The sequence below is a fragment of the Trachurus japonicus genome, chromosome 3 (genome assembly GCF_045865225.1).
Source record: "Trachurus japonicus isolate A0001 chromosome 3, Traja_1.0".
In the NCBI taxonomy this organism is placed as follows: domain Eukaryota; kingdom Metazoa; phylum Chordata; class Actinopteri; order Carangiformes; family Carangidae; genus Trachurus; species Trachurus japonicus.
In genome coordinates, this window is record NC_140909.1 from 37,272,462 (window position 1) to 37,297,732 (window position 25,271).

At 41.5% G+C, this 25,271-nt stretch overlaps 2 protein-coding genes across 2 annotated transcripts in view; one reads left to right on the forward strand and one right to left on the reverse strand.

The window, feature by feature from the left end:
• Nucleotides 1–550: 550 nt before the first annotated feature.
• Nucleotides 551–5,281, reverse strand: traf6 (TNF receptor-associated factor 6). The gene is made up of 8 exons (XM_085772279.1): nucleotides 5,117–5,281; nucleotides 4,086–4,411; nucleotides 3,685–3,835; nucleotides 3,059–3,217; nucleotides 2,882–2,953; nucleotides 2,516–2,593; nucleotides 2,084–2,407; nucleotides 551–1,348 (listed from the first exon to the last, which is right to left on the reverse strand). Exons 2-8 carry the CDS (start codon nucleotides 4,409–4,411, stop codon nucleotides 743–745), a joined length of 1,716 nt encoding a protein of 571 aa, XP_085628405.1. The 5' UTR covers nucleotides 5,117–5,281; the 3' UTR covers nucleotides 551–742.
• Nucleotides 5,282–6,407: 1,126 nt separating this feature from the next.
• Nucleotides 6,408–25,271, forward strand: part of ttc17 (tetratricopeptide repeat domain 17) — a 32,994-nt gene continuing 14,130 nt past the window's right edge. The window contains exons 1-16 of the mRNA XM_085772288.1: nucleotides 6,408–6,602; nucleotides 7,194–7,283; nucleotides 7,428–7,597; nucleotides 7,711–7,822; nucleotides 9,273–9,404; nucleotides 9,996–10,105; nucleotides 10,228–10,375; nucleotides 10,923–11,062; nucleotides 12,365–12,525; nucleotides 12,894–13,006; nucleotides 13,369–13,521; nucleotides 13,982–14,097; nucleotides 14,308–14,464; nucleotides 14,569–14,640; nucleotides 15,810–16,034; nucleotides 16,648–16,867. Coding sequence (XP_085628414.1) covers nucleotides 6,432–6,602; nucleotides 7,194–7,283; nucleotides 7,428–7,597; nucleotides 7,711–7,822; nucleotides 9,273–9,404; nucleotides 9,996–10,105; nucleotides 10,228–10,375; nucleotides 10,923–11,062; nucleotides 12,365–12,525; nucleotides 12,894–13,006; nucleotides 13,369–13,521; nucleotides 13,982–14,097; nucleotides 14,308–14,464; nucleotides 14,569–14,640; nucleotides 15,810–16,034; nucleotides 16,648–16,867 — 2,290 coding nt within the window. The 5' untranslated portion in view covers nucleotides 6,408–6,431. The remainder of the gene's footprint in view (nucleotides 6,603–7,193; nucleotides 7,284–7,427; nucleotides 7,598–7,710; nucleotides 7,823–9,272; nucleotides 9,405–9,995; nucleotides 10,106–10,227; nucleotides 10,376–10,922; nucleotides 11,063–12,364; nucleotides 12,526–12,893; nucleotides 13,007–13,368; nucleotides 13,522–13,981; nucleotides 14,098–14,307; nucleotides 14,465–14,568; nucleotides 14,641–15,809; nucleotides 16,035–16,647; nucleotides 16,868–25,271) is intronic.

The window sequence follows — 25,271 nt, forward strand, 5'->3', positions numbered from 1 at the left end:
GAGCTATTCCATTTATTCATTTTTCTCATGTTGTGAGTGATAAGCGGTGAGTGATTTCAGTGTGTTTGCAGCACACCTTTGTTTTTCATTTCTTGTACGTGATCTGAGCACGGTCACGTCACATTACTCGCAAATTCAGTGGTGGCCTCTACCGCTTAGGCTTAGCTTCACCTATTTGTCTTTTCAACACAACTGATTTTCACTCTCTCGCTCACTCAGCAAGTAGCGGTTGAGGTAAAAAAAACATGAAGATGGGGCTCTGCTTGTCAAAACACCGCTCCATTGTGCCACCACAGGTCAAAAACTCCACAGGGTACAAGACATGTCAGACAGCCACAAGAAGATACAAAGGTCTATCGTTGTGTTCAGTCTACAAGCAGTGAGAACATCTCTTGAACTGGTCACGATGACCTGATTAAACATAAACTATTTAACATAATTTGAACATGAGGCTTATTGATTGGTATGCTGGTGCCATACGGATATGTAAATACATTTAAAAATGGTTAAAAAAGAAATGTACTGCTTCTATTACAACAAAAACTATACGGACATTTAAAAGTTGGTAAACAAATAAATACTAGCATACCTGCTCTTTCCAAGTTTTAAATGGCTGTCAACTTTAATCTTCCACCTGCTCGTGTGTACCAATAAAATGAACTGAGAAGTTCTGAAAGCTTGGGTCAGACGTATCGTACTGTTGTCTCAGTGTTACAATGACCCCATAGATATGAGTTTGACTTTAGTCCCTTGAAACTGATGCCTCAGGACCTCTGGGCTGCACGGCCGGCCCCTCCCGTTGAGGCATATTGTCAAATCGCGGTGTCACCTCACAGCGGATGAGCAGGGTGTCGTCTTTGACAAAGGCCCTCTGGCTCAGCTGACTCAGGTGCATGAAGGTGACATAGCCGAACCCTTTGGGGTTGCGCTGGTTGGTGGGCTTCTGAAAGGCTTGCAGGTCTGGCTTCGTTTCCATCACCTCCATGTGATGCTGACCCTCCGGGCTCTGGTCTAGGATGGCGAGCCGGATGGTGCCTTGTAACGGCCAGGTCAGGTGCGCGTCATGAGCTCCTTGCATGGTGTGCACAAAGAGGGAGATGTAGTTGGAGCAGCGCAGGGCGTTGGGGGTCTGCAGGTGCAAACGCAGGCACAGCTTGTAGCCCGGGCAGCCCGTGTAGAAGCCGGGGCTGTGCTCCACCACCGGAAGGCCCGCTTCTTGGTTCCGCAGGTGGGCAGAGAAACCTCTGAGGCGCCAGATGAAGATTCCGCGGCACTGCTGCGCCTCCAGCTCCTTCACTGTGTCCTCAAGTGTAATCACCCTACGCCTGAGCTCTGCGATCTGGCCCGCCTGCGATAGAGATATAAGAATAGTTTTACAGAACGGAGGCTTAAAGGCCATCATGATAAGGTCTGAAAAGTCTTTTAACAGCTGGAGACAACATGCTGCCATCAAAACCAGGCATAGAAAGAAATAGGCTTTCTAGAAAAACCTAAATTGCATTAAATTGAGCTTCATCATTTTGAATTGCCATAATCCCTATAGTCAATAGGAGTAGGTGCATTACCTTTAATTATCGGTGCATGTTATTTGGAGATCCGCGGGGCAGAGACGTGAGCAGGTCAGTGAACACAATAGAGGTGAAGGTCATCAAACTCATCAAATACACAATCCAACAACCTTTATTTGCTCTTTTGAAATCACTCCACCCAGCAGCCATGTCTGGAATGTAGTTCCAGCTGCATTTGCCTCGAAAACAACCCTGTCTCGTAATGTTATCTGATTATTTCACAGCGTGGTGAATGTGCAGGTCACAACTTGTCAATAAGAGCGTTTTGGAGTTGTTGGACTGTGTATTTGATTCATTTGATGAGGGACAGGGGAAACTGTACCGTTCACTTCCATTGTGTTCACTGAGCAGCTCACGTCTCTGCCCCGCTGATCTCATAACAACATGCACTGATAATTAAAGGTAATGGACCTACTCCTATCACTATAGGGATTATGGCAATAGGTGAATTTGCCAAAATGTTGAACTATCCTTTAACCTTTGTTTGAACTCAGATGCACTCTAACATCCCATACCTGTGTTTCTTTAGTTATGATGAGCTCAATTATCTGGTGATCCTGCTTCACCAGCCGTCCATCCATGTCTCTGATCCTCTGCATCACTTCATTAGGTTGAGATGGAGCGCAGGAGCTGCTGCAGCTGACAGGTCCTCTGGGCCCACTGGAGACCGGTACTGATGCTGCAGCTCCATGATCCTCAGAAGAAACAGAAGGTCCTAGTGGCCACAGAGATTTGGGTGTGGTGCCATTGAGGCTGAGGCCACGCAGGAACTCGGCCATGAAGCGCATGTGCATCTGTGTGAACTCCTGCATGTGCTGTGCCAGGTTGTGACGTGGCATCTGCAGAAGCAAAACATTTTTTTCTTTGTGACAAAACTGTCCTCAAGGACTGTTCTATTTGTGTGTAAAAGATTTGTAACATTAAAGGCCTCGAATAGGATCACCTACCCTCTCTTTACATCCAAAGATGCTGAAGTTACAGGCAATGGGTGCTTTTGGGCAATCTGTGTCACAGTGAGATTCCATCTGAAACAAACAATTCAGTTATCACTGTTTAGCCGTGATGAAGTAACATCTCGTAAATAACTAATAACCTACATCTAGAAAGCATTTAAACACCTCTGTTTGCACTTGGTATTGCAGAAGTATCAACTACGAAATGAACTGTGACTGGGTGTGAACTGGTTCCCTGTTGTTAGAGTGAAAGAGAAGTTCTTGTAAACAGATGTTAACTTAAAACAGGACACTACTTTTCACTAAAAACATTTCTGACTGCCTGAAAGCCTTTGTCGTGGCAGGCACTGTGTCACTCACCTGGTCCCTGATGAGATCCAACTCACAGTACTGGCACCTCACGTTGGCAAGGGGACACTGCTGCTCGTGAAGCTGAGGGAAAACCACATCATAAGCACATACATCTTCGCACCGATCCCCAATGCAGCCAAGTCATAGTGCTGTGAGAACTGTTCTGGGTATGTGTGTCGACGGTACCTCTTTCTCCTCGTAAACAAAGGATGCCACGCAATCCGGACATGACATGGGTCTCCTTTGGCACTCAACAGTTGTATGCTCCTCTAGGTGGCTCTTTCTCACAGATTGCTGGCACTGGGAGCAAGGCACGGTGGCAAACTGACACCGGGTCAGGTGATTCTGGAAGAAAAACAATAAGTTGAAACAATGATGTTTATTGTAGGACTCTAGGACAGTGGCCCATATATCACAACTTCTCTTTACTTGAAATCAATTTATATAATACTTTTATTACAAGCTAAAACAAGAACACATCCCAAATCACAATCACTCATTACTCCTTAGTGTACAGCAGTGAGACTTTAGGTCTCCTGGAGATATCAGTGATCGGGAATTCCAATGTGTATACAAGCAGATGAGGACTTCCTAATTTCTTTCTAATTTCCTAACGCCAATGCCAGAAATGATCAACCTTAAAGGATTCTAATTATTGTGACTATTTATGGTCTATAAACAAATCACATTGGTCTAGATAACATTTACAAATCTTGTTGTGAGGGGATTTTACAATTATGACCTTTTAATTTAAGTTTTCTGTTTCCATATTGGTAGTTTGAACTGCCACTGTTTAAAAAATAGATTCTTACCTCTAGATGTCGTAGCTCCATTTTCTCATCACAGCCAGAGTTTGGGCAGCGAACTGTGAGTGACAGAATCTCTCGTTTGGCAAAGTTATCAGGAAACAGCTGATCTTCTGACAGCATTTCATTGTCCACGGGGCATCTCTGTCCTGTATCGCTGTTTTGCAAGAAAGAACAGTGATCATTTAGGCCAGACACTGAGACTGTCAGTTTCTGCACAGTGCTTTCAATTTGAGCTGAAAAGCCTATTGGCAGGGAAAATACTATATCATTTCAACACACAACTACAGGGCATTTTGACAGACCTGCTGTTCTGTTGCTAATAAAGAAAGTAACATCTCTTCAAGAATGTGCCATGAAATGTACAATAAACCTAAGGCAGTTTACGGTGTTGCACAATAGCATACCGAATGGACTTCTCAATGCAGTTCTTGCAGAAGCGGTGGCCGCATGGGGTTTGAACAGCATTCCTCAACGCCATGAGGCAGATGGGGCACTCGTATTTACTCTCTAGGGGAGGGACAAACTCCACGTCGTAGCCCTGCATGGGCGTAGCGGCTTGAAGGCTACTGGAGGTGCTGCTGATGAAGGTGCCGTGGCTCTCCGACGGGCTGAGAAGGGACTCCCGCTCCTTCTCCAGCATTGCCAAGCCACAGCTGGACAGCTCTCCACCAACAGCTCCTTCATAGCTGTCTTCCTCCAAACTCCCCTTATTGCTCTCAAAACAAGACATCTGTGGAGAAGGAGACAAAAAATAGGTCAGTTAAAACAACAACAACTGAATGACAGCAAATGGATAGGCTATAATACCACATTTTATTTCATAGGTGCCTTTCTGTCACTCAAGGACACATTATGAATAAAAGGAAGTGCAAAATAAACAATATAAACCACATGATTAAAAACTGGTTAAAATTAGGCAGTGCAACTGAATCGGTCAAAGGAAAAAGGTAATCTTACACAACATAATTCAGATCCTTGTAATGATTTTACACATGGACAGAAAATAACTGAAGATTTACCAGCCTTGAATGTCACAAACAAAACTAGCCTATTACAAATAGCATTAGACTTAATGAAAATTAAAAAAATATATATATAGGCTAGGTAAAACAGACCTTTGTGAATACAAATAAGACGTTGTGCTACCTTTTGTTGACTGGCAGACTTTCTTGAGCCTCGAGTTTCACCACAGCTACAGAGCTGGTGACTAATCAGCTGTGTACCACATACTGCACGTAATTACAGCCAGTGGCCTAACACTGTAACATCCATAGTGGAGGTGTCGAAACTGTAGCGCATAAGTAGCCTATTGACAACTCCACCTAAAACAGCGCTGACAATGTTGTCACTTGATGGACCAGTCATGCCCCTGGATGCGGAACTGCAACTTCGAGTCAGACTGTGTTGAGAAGAGATTAAAAAGTGAGATACTGACCAAAAAAGCAGACAGGAAAACAGGCGTCTTCCTCAGCAACGCAGCAAAAACAGCATTAAGGCAACGACTTTGCTCGTGAAAGCAATATACTCTCCTAATAAGCTAATCGTTTGACGTGAAAATGCCTTTTCGTTTCTACAGAATTTCCTGTTTTTTTTTTTCGATACGTCATAAACCAAGGAGGTGGCTCGGACTACGCGTAGACGTAACTCGCAGGCGGCCATCTTGCGTCGGGCCGCTCGCTCTGACTGGCTCTTTTTTATACAGTCTGGCACTGGCTGCTAGTATGGATCAGTAATGGATCCAGTCATCTGCACTACTCATAACTGTGTGTGTCTGTGTGATTTTTTATCTTTTTGTTTGTTTGTTTTAAAACGTTATTTATGCTCAACAATAAACAAACTACAAGAGTAAAAAAAATAAATTAAAAAAAGAGTCTGATTTCTGACAAAACAAACAAAACAAAAAAAATGAAATTTTGACCGATGAGCCCCTGAGCTCATGGGCCACAATGACATTTAAAATTTGACAGACAGGCCGGGCCAGTAACCCCTCAGATGGATGGAGAGTGTTTGTGTGAACTGATAAATTACATGTAAAAGCCATTACCTAAAAATAAAAGGAAACTTGCATTCAAATTACATTCAGTTTCAGTGGGAGCAGATCGTTGGTCACCCTTTTTTGTCAGTACATCAAAATTATTTGCTTTAATTTGGGCAATTTTGTACCAAGATGGGCCAGATTAAAAAGCCATAGGGCCTTAGTTTGCCCATACCTGGTATATTAGTGCAGAGATGGGAATTGTGGAGTGGTATCAAGTCATCTCCATGCCATGTATTTGTTCTGTTCATGCACTAAACCAGCTGAGGCCAATCAGCACAGCTCTTCAGCCAGGAAGGTGAGCTAATTAGTGAATGCACCTGGTTCAGTGACTGAGCAGGGCATGGAGATGACTCCACATATCCATATCTGCAATAGTGTACTTTCGTAGAAAAGTGCATGATAAAAAATCATTCTGGAATTTAAGTAGGCTGTGTATTATCATAACTGTATTTATGGCATTCATAAGAAACCAAATAATTTGAAAACGGTTTGGTTTGTTATGAACGCCATCGTATAGGTCTGTGGCTTTATACAGTCTGTTTATGCGCCACAGGCGGGAGAGGACCGACGCAAGATGGCGGCGGGCAGCAGCGGTCTTGATGACGGTTTTTTTTTCTCTCGTTTTCCCGGTGCAGCGGTGGGCAGCGCCCCCTGCCGACCGGAGGGTGGCTGCGCTGTCGGCCCTGCCACAGAGCAAAAGAAGACAAGAAAAATGGCGGACCTCAGGAAAATCTGTCCTGAGTCTTTGCCCTGTCGTGTCAGCTGTTTGCGGAAAACGTCGCTACAGGGGAAGCTTTTCATCCTTCTCTGCTTTCTTATCGTGGACTCCGCGGGAGCCACGACTCACTGGGTCGTCACGGAGGATGGAAAGATTCAACAACAAGTATGTCACTGAGCAGCAGGCTCGATGCCCTGCTGCTAACGCTTACGCTCGGTTGCTAGCTTGTGTAGCTAACTATTTTGGTTAGCATTAATATCACCGCTTTATTCCACGGTGGTTTTATTTTTCTGCCATAACAGTTTATTTGGACTCAGACAGAAATGCTAGTGCCCCCCTCGGTAACATTGTCTGCTACGATACAGAAGCAGTAAAAGTAATTTTGTTGGGCTGAGTCAGCTAACCCAACCAGCTACCCTAAAACTGACGTTATCGGTGTTTGGTGTTTGAGGTCAAGATGACCAAAATATTTCTGTCCAATGAGAATGTTTGCGACTGATTCATGTCAGTTGGTGCCACCTAGATTTTGAGAGAAAGACTACGGTATGTTGACATCTAGGTGACAGGCGGACAGGAGTTTGCACATCTACAATTTTAAGTTGGATATGCTATTTCTCACATGCCTCATCAGTATTTATTTCTATAAAGTGTCATGTCATTCTGTTAACCCCGAAGGTTAGAGCTGTTTTTACTCAAGTCAAATGAACATACTGTACTATGCCAGTCCTAAGGCTTACATCATTATGTTTATTTCAGGTTGACTCACCTTTGAATCTGAAGCATCCACATGACGTTGTGATTTTCATGAGACAAGAAACTCGTGTTAACTACCTCAAAAAGCTGGAGGTGTGTGTGTGTTTCATTTTATCGCTGTCATGTGTAATTATGTTTCAATCAGCCATAAAGCTTGAGTATTACACATTATGCTAACTGTCTATGTCTTACATTCTCGTCCTCGGTGATTGATTGTCCCTGGCTACTGTTGAGCAGAAGCAGCTGGTGGCACAGAAAATTCACATCGAGGAGAATGAGGACAGGGACACGGGGCTAGAGCAGAGACACTACAAAGAGGATGCAGACTGCATCATGGCTAAGGTCCCCCTTGGGGACCTGGACCTGTATGACGGCACTTATATCTCACTGGAAGGCAAAGAGATCACGTAAGCTCTCCTAAAAAGAACACACGAATGCCACATTCTTAATCTTATCTCTACAATGTTTGTGTCGACAATCATAAAGTGAACCTTTTTTCCCCCACCTCTCCTCCCTGTAGTCCTGAAGACTATGTGGATTCCCGGTCAGCTCTGCCCCCAGATCTAGAAAAGCCTGACTGTGCTAAAGTGTTTGAACTACCTTATAGTATCCATGCTTTCCAACATCTCAGGGTGAGTAAAGCCAATACTTCAATGCTGTTCAAAATTCGATGCATGTGTGTTCACTGCTCACAGAGGGGTTAAATACAAAAGGTAAAATTAAAAGAAAGAGAACGTATCCAGAGGGCAGTGCGGGATGTGCATGTAACACTATTTGTAAAAATACAGTCCTCTCAAATATGTTAATCAAGTCGTTATAGTCACAGATGCTTCACATGGCAATTATTGTTTTAATATCATCTCAACATTTTAATCAATCAAATGTACTCACCCTGTGGGGAATTCATTCAGTTTGCCAGTGCTGATGTGCAGTTTTATGGCATGGCAATGGCAATTATGGCAATGTTTCAAGCGATGTAAAAGCAGATGCATACAGAATATAACAAAGTACAACCAGAATTTGGGCTCAAGCAGATATGGGGTCATTTATAGTATTCATTATTTTCTTATTCATCTCTGCACTGACAACAACAGCAGTCGCAATGACAGTCAGTTCTGGCGCAGGTTTACCGAAGCATCAGCTAGCAGGCATGGACCTGAACTCCTCTGATGATGAGAAATGGTTGTTTCACATAAATCATGGAGGTCATTGTGCTTTAAATGCTGAAGTCCAAGAGCAGACTTTTGGACTCCACTGTATCTGAATGCCAAAGGTTGTTAAGTTTCTCAGTCAGGGAAAGTCCAGCCAAGCTTATCATATAAAATGCTCCGGTGAGTGTTTGTAATTATCCTCAGTATTGACCCCTTAGAATGTGAAATGTAATCTAAATGCCAATAGTAAAGGGAGCTGCATGTCAATAAATTGCGTCTCAGTAATCCATAAATAAGGGGAGAAACTCTCTGTTTTTTTTGTTTCTGTACAAAGAGACTGTACATGCTTTGGGTGTAGAATATCAACGACAGTGTTTGTATGATGTGTTGAAACCGAAATTCCCCCTTGTGCCAAATGTCAACACATTTATATTCTCTGACCATTGTAGAATAAAACGCCTCTCTGGAGATGTTTGCAAGTCACTATAAATTTCAACAACAACGTGATTTTATCTTAAGGTTGTACACAAATCCAACTGCGATTTTAGAAGTGAGGCCCTTGGGTTAGGATTGATACAACAGTGTTATTATGTGGAAAAGTATGACTGAATAAAGTTGATATTTTGCTATTTTTTGATAACTTGACCACATTTGAGTAAGTAAAATATTTATTGTCTATATTTGCAGCAAGCTATTCTACTATTCTACCAGCACATCATATTTGTATATGACATATGAATGAATATTTCAAACTGGCGTGCTTTGGAAGTTGTCATTGTTTATCAGGTTGTAAATGAGTGTTACAGTTAATCTTGCTGCCAGGTGAGATTATATTTGCACTGCTCATTATTTACACTGCAGTGTGCAGTCGTTGTGTTTGATTACTCCCCAACCAAATTCCACCTGACTCTTCCCGTTTCGTCTGTTCCAGGGTGTGCAAGAGAGAGCAAACTTGACCTCCCCGCTCCTTTCTAAGGAGGATCCCATTTTTAGCTCACTGTCTCATAAACTGGGCCGCAGTGTTGATGAGGTTGGCCACCGCATCCATCAAGGTTTACTGAGGGTAAGGTCTGCCGGTACAACTCCACCTCATTAAGTGACCTCCCCTTTGTAGCTACCGGACAAAAGCAGAGGTTGTGTGTAGAAAAAAGGGGACATAACATATTGGTTTCAGAAAGTACTTTTTTTTTTTTTTTTTTAAACAAATGACAAGGCAGGGGAAGTACAAACTATCTGTGTTGTTTGATTGTGTGTGGACATCTATCTTCCCTCTAGTCACTATCAGAAAATCAATGTGGCTTTGAAGATGGGTTGATAACACCAAAAAGAAAACCAAAAATCACTGTCAGTACAATTCCAGATGAGACTAAGATCCATTGTCCACAGAAAAATTAATTAGTGGGAATTAGACCCACAGAGATTCCACAGAGGCCTGACAGTCGGCACTCTGTCCTTTTTTTAGAGGCTTGTAACAACTCATTCTAAGGTACCAGAAAGCTTTCATTTGTATGCGAGTGTGATTCGACTTCAGTGAAATACGTATTTATGAAAGCAATATTTGATTTTTGCTAATAAAAAGCCAAATAAGTTACATACTGGGGTTTTAATTTTTTAAGTGTGTCTGTGTGTGTGCCTCTATGGTTGTGTTTTCTAGAATTCATCTTCCTGGGTGCTGTACAACATGGCATCATTTTACTGGCGCATGAAGAACGAGCCTCAGAAAGCAGTGGACTGTGTGGTGCGTGCTCTGCATTTCTCCCCAAGGTACTGTCAGGCTGGTCAGAAATCAGCTGCACTACTGTACTGCATTACATCACTACTCAGAAGTGTCCACTTTGTCATGCTCTGTGTGTGTGTGTGTGTGTGTGTGTGTGTTGTACTTGCAGGCAGCACAAGGACGTAGCCCTGGTCAACATGGCCAACATCCTGCACCGTGCCCATTTCTCAGCAGATGCTGCTATTCTCGCCCACGCCGCCCTGGACCTGACCTCAGATCTGTTCACCAGCCACTACACCTTAGGCAACATTTATGCTGTAAGTCACAAAGGAACCATTCAACTGCAGAAGTTTCTTACGTGTTGTGGTCTTCTATGGAAAACAAATCGAAAGCAGAATTATCCAATGAGCTGAATGATTTACGTTTGCATTGGTGGAACAATTTGCATTATGCAAAGTTAGAAGTGGTTTCACCCGCTCACCTGTCGTTTCTGTTTTGAAGGTGTTGAAAGGAGAAATAAATAGCTACTTGTGTTTAAGCCAGTTATATAAAAGTAGGATTTCTTTTCTATTTCCCCATACTACGGGGTGGCAGATTTATTGATTATGGATTTTGCTATCTCACCATCTGCTTTCAGGGTTCCCCAAATCACAAACAGATGTAATTCAGCTGTCAGAAATGTCTTTTCCTGCTGGCCGGGATATAAAATCATATGTAAGCTTTATATTATCCATAAAGCACTGCTCAGTTACTTGGTTTAGTGGTTTTATTTTTGTCCTGGTACTATTTCTGCATAAAACAAATCAGTGTTTGACCCCTGTCACATCCATGTTGTGTGCATCTCTTCTATCACTCTCTGACCAGATGCTTGGGGAATACAACCACTCAGTGCTGTGTTACGAGCAGGCGCTGCAGGCCCAGCCAGGCTTTGAGCAGGCCCTGAGGAGGAAGCATGCTGTGCTCTGTCAGCAGAAGCTGGAGCAGCGTCTGGAAGCCCAGCACAGGTAGTCAAACACTCATACACACACATTTACCTGAGAGACACAGATGAAGGAAATGTTATTTGTTCTTTACAAGTAAACTTGGCTATAGTACCATGATAATGATTAAGGGAGCAAATGCTGACAATAAAAGATTAAAATACGTAATTCTAGAATTTATGGTTCTGCAGGTTGAACAGGTGTATTTTTGGCTTTTTACTTGCAAGCATTTTATCCCACATATTTACAGTAATTACAACGTAGTGTATTTTTATTTTTATATTTTTATTGGGCATTTATAATACAAACATACAAACATAATGATTACAGAACCCGTAAACAGAAACATCAAAGACAGAACATAACAGGTTGACAAAATCTACCCCCCACCCCCCAGTGAAAACCCACTTAGAACGTATTTTATGAATTTTGTTTGACTTTACTGCTCTGCCTTGATGCCCTATGCATGTGTCTGTGTGTTAAAGGGTTACTTCACCCAAAATTGATAATTCACCAATTTTCTACTCACCGTCATGCCAAGGAAGGGTTCTGAGAACTTTCAGTCATCAAAATGCTTTTGGAGTTTCAGGGGGGGTTCGGCTGGCAACCGATTTTCATATAATGGCCGTGGATAGAGCTCACTTTTGAATCATCCAAAACACACACTAGGAAACATCCAAATACCTCCATACTGCTCGTCCGTACTGACCCAAGTGTCCTTGCCATGATGGTGAGTAGAAAAGTGGTGAATTATCGATTTTGGGTGAAGTATCCCTTTAAGTGCCCAGTAGAGATCCTCGGGTCGGATTAAAATGATAAAAACACAATGACAATTTCATGTTAAAAACCAGTGTTTCTCTGACAGTCTCAGGGCATCAGGAGTGAGAGAGGAGGAGCTGCTGCAGAAGCTTTAATGTAAAGCTTTAATGCCCAAAAAAAATCCAGCTGGACCCGTGCCCGTGCACATTCTATCAGAGCCCGACCCATTTACTGTATTTATCTGTTCAGATGAGATCCAAATGAGAGACATGGAGACACCAAGGCACACCGTATAATTTATAACACTTTACTGTAGTCATTTAAGGCTACATTGTTATTCTGTATTACATTTGTGATTATTCCACAATAGCTTATTCTTATCTGACCTCAACACCAGCCCGAACAGTCAGTGTTTGTGTGTGTGTATAACTAAAAGAACTATACCCAGAAATGGCAGAGAGTCATTGTTTTGTCCATGAATGCAGTGGATCTTTTTGTAGATATCACGCTGTACTTCTCTACCAACTGTCCTTTTGCTTCCCATCCTCTTTTCCCTGTGTTTTCTAGATCCCTGCAGCGCACGCTGAACGAGCTGAAGGAGTACCAGAAGCAGCATGATCACTACCTTCGCCAGCAGGAGGCACTGGACAAACACAAGCTGCTGCAGGAAGAGCAGATCCTACGCAACATCATCCATGAGACCCAGATGGCTAAGGAAGCACAACTCGGTAGGACGCCGCGCACGGCAACTAGACAACTAGCACAGGAGGGCATAATAGAAGTGAGAGCTTGTAATGTAGAGTTATCTCACAGTTCAGCTGACTATTTTTGGAGCATGAATACAGTGTCTCCTCTTTTTAATTGAGGAAAAGCTAATAGCTATGGCTGACTGAGAAAAAATGTGAAGTTTTTTGTGTTCTAGAGAAACAGTATCACTTCTGTGACTGTATGGAAGTCCTGAGAGGCATGAGTTAGCAAGTCAACAATGAGAGTTGCTTTAGATGTGTCGTCATTTTGGCTTCAGTTTTCACGCATATTGGAACGCGCACATCCGTTGCTCCTGAATCATCATCACCTGACTATTTTTGCGCTGCAGGGAACCATCAGATGTGTCTGCTGGGTCAGCAGCAGCGCAGCCTCCTCTGCCCCTTTGACCTGCCTGTGCGTTATCACCGCGGCGATCTGTTTGAACACGTCCACTATGTCCAAGTGAGTTCTTTAGATATAACAGTTGAGTTGAGAACTTTGTCAGAATCTCTTCTGAAATTTTTCTTGCATCCCAGACACTTGTTTGTCATAACAAAAAACATTACAAAATATAACACAATGTAGCAGTCCACATCAGAAAAAAACATCAGACAAAATGTCACATCAGACAATAACAAAAACATTAGAAAAATGCAGTGTAACAGTGTAACGTTAAGAAGATGTTGTGTGGTAAAGATATAGTGGATATTTTATTATTTGATTCAAATAAAAAGAAGAAAAAAAACCTTTTTAATCATCACTGGGGGAAAATATTCCAACAGTTTCTGTTTCACACTTCTTTTGGTTTCTCTCTTTGTCCTTAGTTTGGGGAGGAGGTGTCAGTAGCATCCAGCGTGGCACTTGTGTCGGAGCGCAACTCCAACCAGACCGCAGCCAGCCCCCAGCTCCATCCATCTGTGTCTGGAGACCAAGACCCTGCTGCTGCCCTCTGGGGCAGTCGTCAGGATTACACACAGGCAAGATAATAAAACTGCATGCAAAACAAAAGGACCAGTCAAACCTCCGCAGTCCTAACCCACATTTGACCCATGCCACAGACCATATCAGACCTGTCCACCAATGTAGATTCAATTCAGTTCAATTCAACATTTGATTTCAGACACAGAGGCGGTCCATAGAACAATAAAAACACACAAAAAAAGAGAAAGAGAGAGAACTTGCTGGATCGCGATTGGTCTCAGATATGAACATAAAGAGAGTCAAATCCATCTCTGAAGGTCACATTTCAGTGGCGGCGAATATCGCTACATTTTTATTTTTTTTAAGACGTTAGTTTAGGCGGCAGCTCTTTGTTGTTAAGGCGGCTGCCTTAACAACAAAGAGCTGCGGGAAACCCTGAATACATGTGAAATGTACCTGTTTACGTGTAACTAGACAGTGGAGAGCAAGAGTTGCTGAAAGTATATTTTCCTTTAGGACATACAGAGGATCTTGTGGCCTCAGAAGGCCGACTGTGCCCACGAGTACCCCAGTGTTCCCCCTGCTAACCTGCTCCCTACCTACTACCTTCCACCTGAAACACAGGCCCTCAGGTCAGTACAAAGTATTGAATGAGGGTATTTGTATGTTGGTATTTCATTCCATAGCTGCTAGTGAAGTTCCTCAGAATGATGTTCATAACTTCACCACACAGTTAAAACAAGCGTAGCGTTTTTAGGTAAGGTTAGGAAGGAGTCGGCCGCACACAATTCACAGGATAATAATTTGAAATAATCTAATATTGTGTTATTGTGTACATTCAGTCCAGTGGCCACTCTCCTCTACGGGAAGAGCAGTCCTCCTCAGACAGTAGCTTTACCAGACTGCGGCCCTGCTCCCCAGCCGTACCCGGCCCTCCTGCCAGCGTCACTAGACTGGCCGCTGGAAGAAAAGGAACAGCCAGATCCCTTTGCCTCCCAGGTATCTATCCGTCTTTTCTTTCTGTACATATTTCTTTGTGTGCGGTTTGAACAGAGAGTGGATTGAGACGTTTACAGTTTATTGTTTGAACTATGTGATTACAGATACTGCAGGTGCGCAGCGGAGGATGGACCCTGGAGCAGATTGGCTCCAGAGTGGCTCAAGCTATGCAACAGGTAAATGAGTTCCTCACTCCTGTGATCTCGTACCACAGTTATATATGTCACTACCTGCTGCAACATGCTTGAAGACATTTTTAATTTGATTTATTTATTAAGATTGGGGACAGCACATATTAAAGGGATACTTCACCCAAAATCAATAATTCACCAATTTTCTACTCACCGTCATGCCAAGGAAGGGTTCAGCGAACTTTTGGATTTATCAAAAGGCTTTTGGAGTTCCAGGGGGGGTCCAGCTGGCAACGGTTTTTCACATAATGGCGGTGGATAGAGTTCACTTTTGTATCGTCCAAAACACACACTATGAAACATCCAAATACCTCCATTCCGCTCGTCCGTACTGACCCATGTGTCCTGAAGCCGCCACATGAAGTTGTTTGGAAAAAAAATATTTGATCTCTGTTTTTAGCCTTGTTATAGTAGTAACTCCCAGGTATTTTGATTGGGATTGGATTTGGAAGGTATTTGGATGTTTCATAGTGTGTTTTGGACGATTCAAAAGTGAGCTCAATCCACCGCCATTATATGAAAATCCATTACCGGCCGGACCCCCCCTGGAACTCCAAACTGTTTTGATAACTCAGAAAGTTCTCAGAACCCTTCCTTGGCATGACGGTGAGTAGAAAATTGGTGAATTATCAATTTTGGGTGAAGTATCCCTTTAATGGACATTGTACGCAGGTAAATATGCCAGATTATAGCCATGGCTAGTTTCCGTCTGTAGTCCCCACCCAGGCAGGTTGTTGTAATAGTAAAAAAGACACAAGAGAAATACATAGAAGAACCATAGAAGACCAGTACAAGGAATTACACTAAGAGGGACAGAATACTGACTTAATGAAGAACATACACACGCAAGTACAGTTAAACAAAACACAAACAAAAGTAGTGATCATAACAAGAAAAGAAAAGAGAGAGAGAGAGAAAACAGTTTAAAGCCTTACACAGTTGCACTAGACCCTACATGTTTTGTGTCTTTAATCGCTGAGTGGGAATTTGTTTCATAGCAGCAAAGGTCACATTCATTAAAACTGATCAGATTAAAAAGTCTTCATCATATCTCTCATTTAGAAAGTTGATCATGAATCACTCTAGCTTGTGCTCTCATTTCAACCCATCTTCAGTCACTTGCAGGGCTAACAGAAGTTTGTCTGTATATATAGGCCACTATACCCCGCTGGCAGGTCTACAATGAGGCAGCGCTCTTCTGGCGGGCCAAAGGCAATGGCAGCCGTGCCCTACAGTGCCTGCGCCAAGTGTTGAGCTCAGCTCCGCCTTCCCACCGCCATGTGCCCCTCACAAACGCTGCTAACCTGCTGCTGCACCACGGCTTGACCACCCACGCACACACACTGCTGGAGCAAGCATTGGCACTCAATGCATCAGAGGTAAAGGCAGATCGGTAAATAACCAGCTGGGTTTTAACCATCCAGGAGTTGGTTTGCATTATGCTGTGTAACAGGGTCAATAAATCCCTAACACAATCATAGCAGTCATCACACTGCTCTTGTTCTATGTGTTTGTATTAAAACAAGATTGTTATTCACCAAAAAACACTACCAACTCTACCATTAGACCACACACACCATTGCACCATATTAAAGTGGTTCCCTGTGGAAGGGATTAAAAGAGACTTGAATGTTAAAGCACAAGTGTGTGGCTGAAAACTGTGCACTATTTGCAAGATGCTATCGAGTCAGCATGGACTCAAATCAATAGGGAATGCTGCCAGAGTCTTGTTAAGGGACTTGAAGAGGTAAAAGGAGTGTACTCAACATAATGCATACAGTGCATGTTGATGATCCAGTCCCAGAACCAGTCGCCATAAATTGCTACAAAGTGTTGTTGAATTAAAAAAAACAACGTTTAGGTTGTTTGACCCCTCTTTCTCTGTAGGATTTAAAGATCTGCTAAAGCTGAGTGTCAGTTTTTATGTCACCCATCACCTGATGTACCTTTGTTTTGTTTTGTATTGTTTTTTTGTTTGTTTGTTTTGGTCAGCCACACACTCTGCTCAGCCTGGTGAGCGTGCAGTTGGCCCAGGGCAATGTGACAGGTGCTCTGGCCTTGTTCCGCCACATTCTGGTCATGGCCCTTTCCTCCTCCTCTTCCTTCTCATCCTTTGCTGGCTGTGAACAGTGTCGTACCAGCCTACCTCTGCTGCGCTGTCTGCAGTTCTACCCCTTCCTTTACAACCTTTCACACCGACAGCCCTGCTCACGTGAGTAACTCTTACACACCAACTTCTCTTAATGATGTGTCTGTAATGTAAAACGTGTCCTAGGATTTACATATTCCCTGATTTTTGTTAGAGTTCAACAAAGCTCAGAGTTGCAGTACAGCAGCAATGACCCCAGAGAAAGTTTACAGGTACAGAAGCATTAGAGAGATTTGTTTTGTTCTTTCCTGAATGAAAAAAAGCTTAATTTTGTATTTGTTTTGTCTCTTTATATATATATATATATATATATTCTTTTTTTTTTATTTCACACTTATTCAGCACAAAAGACAAAGAATGTCGATCCTGATACAGTATCAGTGGCAGGTACACTGTAAAGATTTTTTTTTAAGCCCTCCCCATATTTCCCAAAGAAAAAGAAAAAAAGATGTGTGTGTTTCTTAAAACTAAGCATCGGTGTTGGTCAATCTTACCATTTTTACAAAATGAGCATCAGTGTTTCTACCACTTATGCCTTTCTACCACTTATGCCTTTTATTAAAGTAATGAGTCTAAATAAGGTGTCAGATTTTGTTCAGTTTTTTACATCACAGTTTACAAACTAGAAAATTTCCTCTCGGGAAATTTTGAATGGGCCACGGGAGCTACTGCGGGTTGTGCCATCTCTGTCAACATGGGAATCAAACCCACGATCTTAAGGTCAAGACAGAGCTGATCAGACAGACACATGATCATCTTTCTATAAGCACTGATATGGAGGAGCTGTAACCACATTAGGTTACCTGTGTGTGTGTGTGTGTGTGTGTGTGTGTGTGTGTGTGTGTCTGTGTGTGTGTGTGTGACACCAACAAGGTTTAACTTTAAAACCAGATTAAATCATGGTTTAAGTTTAAATTCTGTTGCACGTTAACTGTGTTTTAATCACATGAAGGTGTGTTTGTGTGTGTGTGTGTGTGACTGTAATCACATGAAGCTGGCTCTAGAGTCTGTGTGTGTGTGTGTGACTGACTTGTCACATAGTTAGTTAGTAGCTGCATCCTGTGTCAGTCTGATTTAGCTGTGTCTGTGTTTATAAACATTTAAACGAGCGCCAGGTGGATTGTTTATGAAGTTAACGAGCCCTGGCCTGAGGATCAAAGAGGTTACCACGGCGATAGGGGCCCCCGCAGGCTGAGACAGACAGAAACGTGGAGAAAAACAGCCATTTTCTGCCTCTAAACCGGCCTCACAATTAGGCTTAGCATGACAAAACGGTAACTCCTATCAGAACAAAACACAGATCAACGTTGCTCTAAGGACTTACTGAAAATTTCGGTACGATTTGGTGTTTCTACAGTAAATATTTTGGCGACGCTGGCAGTTTTAAAACATCAGGCCGTTCTGCTCCTCTCAGAAAATATTTGTATTGGACTCAATGAGGAGCAGGGACAGACGTGGCCGCACTCAGAGGCTGATTCTGTAAGTTCTGTAAGTCTCTCTGATATTTTGAGCACATGACATGAGAGATAACAAGTTTGTCTTACAAATTCTGAAAAAATTATGTCTGTAGAGTGTAAATTGTGGCCGTGGTGGCAATTTATCCAGAAAAAATACAGAATGTTTCTTCACTCTCTCCCACTCTAACCGATGATGTCACGCACTCTGACACGAACATTCCATGCAATACACACCCATTATAAACTCATAATTTCTCCAAAAATGATCATGGTCATTGATCAGGGATTGATCAAAAACTATATGACCTATCAAAACGTGGAGTAATACGACAATACACAAGACTTGTGTCTACTGTTTAAAGTTTAAATGGAGTCTCTAGGTGAAAGTATGCCTGAGCAGTAGACTTTTGTTAAACTCCAATGATTGGTCTTTTTCGGTCTTTTTTTTTCGCCCGTCCCATTGACTTACATGCAAAATTTTTGCGCAGTTTTTCGCGACTACGTCGCGAAAAATTCGTAAACTGTTGAGAAAAGTAATAGCACAGCGATCCCGATCAGGACGCACGTTTTGATATATAATATGTCCTGCAACTCTTCGAGTTGCAGGACTAGTAGCACATCGAAAATCGGCCGGAAGTGGAAAAATAACTAGAAAAAGCATTTCCAAGAATGGAAATGGTGTGACTGCTGATAGCAACTGAACGCTGTTGCAGAATTAGTAAATAGTGCAAGCAGTGATCACCATACAAATGTTTGACCAAGGTCGGAATTGAACCCACATCCCCATGGTCGTTAGACTTCCACTCTGCCTCTAGGCCACGGTGCACACACAGTTGCAGAGACTGTTGTCTGTTAATGATCTGCACACTGTCAACATCAAGAAAGCTTGAGAGTCAAGCTTGAATGACTTAGAATGAAAATTTCTGTGAATTTCAGGCTGAGAGCAGCAGTTTCAACATGAAGCAAGTTATCAGAAGTCAACAGAGGACAACTGGGAAAATAATTCACTATAATTGTTGTTGAGGCAAGAATTGAACCAGCAACCTTCAGGTCTCCAGACCAGCAAGCTAACCACTAGGCTACAGACAGAGACAGTATGTCAGGGGTAAAGAAAACCTTTGATAAGAGGATCACTGGCTTCTGCTTAAAAAAAAAAGTAAGGAATCGAACCCATGACCTCATGATCAATAAACCTTTACTCTGCCACTTCGCCACAGAGAGCACAGCCATAAACATGTTTCAGACAGAGTTGTGGAGAATTCTCAGCATTGGGCTGAATGAGAGCAGAGAGCTCCCTGGCTGCATTTAAAAAATATTTTAAATTATTATCTAAGTCTCTTTGCATTTTTGACCAGAATTTTAGCCAGAAGACAAGTGTGGCTACAAAACTGGAGAAAATAATTTGTCTAGAGTTTAATTTGCAGAAAAAGTTAAATATTTTAAAAAGTATAAATAGTTAAAAAGAGAAAAGTAACGCCGATAAAGTTCAAAAAAAGCTGCACGTTTTGATATATGAATTGTTGAAATAGCACAACACCTAACACACTAACCATATGGCCACAGAGAACCTGAGTTACAATGAGCTTTATACTATGAGGAATCAAAGACTGTCCAATGACAGCTGAATAATTGGAATCAAAAGTCAAGCAATGATGTGAAATGACTGAGGCAGGAATCGAACCCGTGACCATATGATCACTAAACCTTTACTCTGCCACTCGGCTACAGAGAGCACATTGCTTTCAAGACTGTTGTCATTCATTGTAATGTGATGATGTGCTGCAAACTGGTACGAGTAATCAAGGAGATAACAAACACCTGTAACCAATTGAAGGCGGGGGAGGAGAGCAGAATTCAACATAACATAACAAGAATTCTTCCCTTGGATTCGAACCAGTGACCTTAGGGTTGGCAGGCAGTTACCCTAACCCCTACACTACAGAGGAGTTGTCAAGAAGAGAGGTTGAGACTTTGATGAATGTGAGATTTTTCAATGATGCTTAAAACAAAAATAAATTAATATAAATTAACCACACCAAGTGAGAAGAGGACTTTTTTGTGACCTGTGACTATTTTTTGGTGAACTAGAAAAAGCATTTCCAAGAATGGAAATGGTGTGACTGCTGATAGCAACTGAACGCTGTTGCAGAATTAGCAAATAGTGCAAGCAGTGATCACCATACAAATGTTTGACCAAGGTCGGAATTGAACCCACAACCTCATGGTCATTAGACTTCCACTCTGCCTCTAGGCCACGGTGGACACACAGTTGCAGAGACTGTTGTCTGTTAATGATCTGCACACTGTCAACATCAAGAAAGCTTGAGAGTCAAGCTTGAATGACTTAGAATGAAAATTTCTGTGAATTTCAGGCTGAGAGCAGCAGTTTCAACATGAAGCAAGTTATCAGAAGTCAACAGAGGACAACTGGGAAAATAATTCACTATAATTGTTGTTGAGGCAAGAATTGAACCAGCAACTTTCAGGTCTCCAGACCAGCAAGCTAACCACTAGGCTACAGACAGAGACAGTATGTGAGGGGTAAAGAAAACCTTTGATAAGAGGATCACTGGCTTCTGCTTAAAAAAAAAAGTAAGGAATCGAACCCATGACCTCATGATCAATAAACCTTTACTCTGCCACTTCGCCACAGAGAGCACAGACATAAGCATGTTTCAGACAGAATTGTGGAGAATTCTCAGCATTGGGCTGAATGAGAGCAGAGAGCTCCCTGGCTGCATTTAAAAAATATTTAAAATTATTATCTAAGTCTCTTTGCATTTTTGACCAGAATTTTAGCCAGAAGACAAGTGTGGCTACAAAACTGGAGAAAATAATTTGTCTAGAGTTTAATTTGCAGAAAAAGTTAAATATTTTAAAAAGTATAAATAGTTAAAAAGAGAAAAGTAACGCCGATAAAGTTCAAAAAAAGCTGCACGTTTTGATATATGAATTGTTGAAATAGCACAACACCTAACACACTAACCATATGGCCACAGAGAACCTGAGTTACAATGAGCTTTATACTATGAGGAATCAAAGACTGTCCAATGACAGCTGAATAATTGGAATCAAAAGTCAAGCAATGATGTGAAATGACTGAGGCAGGAATCGAACCCGTGACCATATGATCACTAAACCTTTACTCTGCCACTCGGCTACAGAGAGCACACTGCTTTCAAGACTGTTGTCATTCATTGTAATGTGATGATGTGCTGCAAACTGGTACGAGTAATCAAGGAGATAACAAACACCTGTAACCAATTGAAGGTGGGGGAGGAGAGCAGAATTCAACATAACATAACAAGAATTCTTCCCTTGGATTCGAACCAGTGACCTTAGGGTTGGCAGGCAGTTACCCTAACCCCTACACTACAGAGGAGTTGTCAAGAAGAGAGGTTGAGACTTTGATGAATGTGAGATTTTTCAATGATGCTTAAAACAAAAATAAATTAATATAAGTTAGCCACACCAAGTAAGAAGAGGACTTTTTTGTGACCTGTGACTATTTTTTGGTGAATTAAAATGAATTAAAAAGCACTTAACAGCAAGTTACAAAGTTGAGCTCCTTCTCCTGCTGATGTGAAAAAAATGCATTGAGCTTAATGAGAGCAGAGAGCTCCCTGGCTGCATTTAAAAAATATTTAAAATTATTATCTAAGTCTCTTTGCATTTTTGACCAGAATTTTAGCCAGAAGACAAGTGTGGCTACAAAACTGGAGAAAATAATTTGTCTAGAGTTTAATTTGTGGCCATGCTGACAGTTTAGCCAGAAAAACTCTAGAATGTTTTTTTGCCTCTCTCCACTCTGACACCACTCTGGCTCTGCTCGTTAGACGCAATACACACACATTATAAAGCTGAAAAAAATCAGAAAAAGTTAAATATTTGAAAAAGTATAAATAGTTAAAAAGAGAAAAGTAATGCCGATAAAGTTCAAAAGAAGCTGCATGTTTTGATATATGAATTGTTGAAATAGCACAAAGTATGAAGGACTAGAAGAAGACCGTAAAAAGGCGGAAGAAAATGGCCAAACAGAAGAACAATAGTGTGACTGCTTCAGCAGTCACACTAATTAAAATGAATTAAAAAGCACTTAACAGCAAGTTACAAAGTTGAGCTCCTTCTCCTGCTGATGTGAAAAAAATGCATTGAGCTTAATGAGAGCAGAGAGCTCCCTGGCTGCATTTAAAAAATATTTAAAATTATTATCTAAGTCTCTTTGCATTTTTGACCAGAATTTTAGCCAGAAGACAAGTGTGGCTACAAAACTGGAGAAAATAATTTGTCTAGAGTTTAATTTGTGGCCATGCTGACAGTTTAGCCAGAAAAACTCTAGAATGTTTTTTTGCCTCTCTCCACTCTGACACCACTCTGGCTCTGCTCGTTAGACGCAACACACACACATTATAAAGCTGAAAAAAATCAGAAAAAGTTAAATATTTGAAAAAGTATAAATAGTTAAAAAGAGAAAAGTAATGCCGATAAAGTTCAAAAGAAGCTGCACGTTTTGATATATGAATTGTTGAAATAGCACAAAGTATGAAGGACTAGAAGAAGACCGTAAAAAGGCGGAAGAAAATGGCCAAACAGAAGAACAATAGTGTGACTGCTTCAGCAGTCACACTAATAACTAGAAAAAACATTTCCAAGAATGGAAATGGTGTGAATGCTGGAAGCAATGCTGAATGAGCTGAAGAAATTGTTGAAAGAAAGAAAGAAAGAAAGAAAGATTGAAACAAGAGAGAAAAAAGAAAAGGACAGAAAGAAAGAAAGAAAGAAAGAAAGAAAGAACCAAACAAACAAAGAAGTAAAAAGACAGAAATGGAGTGAAAGAAAGAAAGAAAGAAAGAAAGAAATGGAGTAAAAACAAAGGAAGAGAAAAGGAGTAGAAAGAAAGAAAGAAAGAAAGAATCAAACAAACAAAGAAGTAAACAAACAGAAATGGAGTGAAAGAAAGAAAGAAATGGAGTAAAAACAAAGGAAGAGAAAAGGAATAGAAAGAAAGAAAGAAACAATCAAACAAACAAAGAAGTAAAAAGACAGAAATGGAGTGAGTGAAAGAAAGAAGGAAAGAAAGAAAGAAAGAAAGAAAGAAAAAGAGAGAGGGGGGTGATAGATAGAAAGAGGTAGATGGATGGATGGATGGATGGATGGATGGATAGAGAGGGAAGGATAGAAAAAGTTACGTAAAATACAAATGAAGGAGTAGAAGAAAGAAAGAAAGAAAAAAAGGAGACAGAGGGGTTAAAAATAGGGAGGGGGATAGATAGATAGATAGATAGATAGATAGATAGATAGATAGATAGATAGATAGATAGATAGATAGATAGATAGATAGGACACATGTTAAAAGCTGCATCCTATGTCCCAGGCTCCACCTGTAATTGTACTACTATTAATAGAGTTGGAAAGACTAAACGTCTGAACTTCAATTCATGAGAAAAAAATTAATTGTTGGAGATGTTTACATCAAAAGTATAAAATAATTGAGAGCCTGATGAATTTGAGCTGAAAACCTGTGTGTGTGTCTGGGTGTGTGAGTCTGACGGTCTCTCTGTCTGCGTGTACATGTGCAGAAAGTAAAACTGTTGATAAGCGCCACAGAACTCCTCTCTCCCTAATGATCTGATTGATTGGCAGCCTGCCCTCAGAAGTTACCATGGCGACTACCATGCTTACATTTTACTGTGTGGAACAGTGTTGTGTTTGTGTGTTTGTCTGTTTGTGTATGTGTGTGTGTGTGTGACTGTGTGTGAGTGTCTGTGTGTGTCTGTCTGTGTGAGTGTGATGCCTGTGTTTGTGCGTGGACATCCTCTGTCAGTCTGGTTTATCATGTGTGTGTGTGGGCCTGTGTTTAAAAACATCTTAACGAGCGGCCAGGCTGCAGCTGCACCTGTTCTATTTATAGACATGATAACGAGCTGGCCGCTACAGCTGGACCAACTGCACACAGAGCAGAGCAGAGCAGAGCAGAGAGATTTGTGCTCTGAGCAGCTTCCCAAAACAGCCCAGAAAAAGAGAACCGTAACTCTTATCAGAATGTGGCCATCTGACCATCTGGGCAAGCAGACCTTCCTGAGCGAGGCAATGTGCATTAAATGTTTGTAGGGCAAAAACTTTTCTCAGGGTCGCAAGGTAGAAAAGGGGGGCATTTCTGCTTTTCTAAAAAAATCAGCTCCTACTTTTCTATTGAAGTGGATGAGCCACTGGAGCGGGTCTAGCTGGACAATTAGGCTCACTGAGACAATTCTGTAAGTCTGTCTGCTGTTTTGAGCACATCAGATGAGACACAACAAGTGTGGCTACAAACCGGTGAGGAAATCATGTGTCTAGAGTTTAATTTGTGGCCGTGCTGGCAATTTATCCAGAAAAAATCCTGAATGTTTTTTCGATCCCTCTCACTCTAACGATGATGTCACTCACTCTGACCCAACCCCATACACACTCATTGAAAAGTGTGAAATTTGTCAGAAATCCTCATGTGCTTTTAAAGGATTTATCTCAAAAACGGTACAAGCTATGAAAAAGTTGTAAATACAGGATGAATACATTAGAAGTTTGTCTACAGCTCAGAATTTGAATGAAGTCTCTAGCTGAAAGTATGTGGACGCTTTAAAGGCTGAAAGAAGTAAGAAGATTTGAAGAGTTTCAAGACTGTTCCAATGCATTCTCTATGGGGAAAAAGAAATCAGAAATAGTTGAATATTGCAAAAAGTATGAATAGTTGAAAAGAGAAAAGACATAGCACACCTGTCCCGAAAAGGCTGAACATTTTGATATTTGAATTGTTGAAATAGCACAAAGTATGAAGGACTAGTTACATGACGAAGAAAGGCAGAAAATGGCCGAACCGAATAACAATAGTGTGAATGCTTCCAGCATTCACACTAATAACTAGAAAAAGCATTTCCAAGAATGGAAATGGTGTGACTGCTGACAGCAACTGAACGCTGTTGCAGAATTAGCAAATAGTGCAAGCTGTGATCACCATACAAATGTTTGACTAA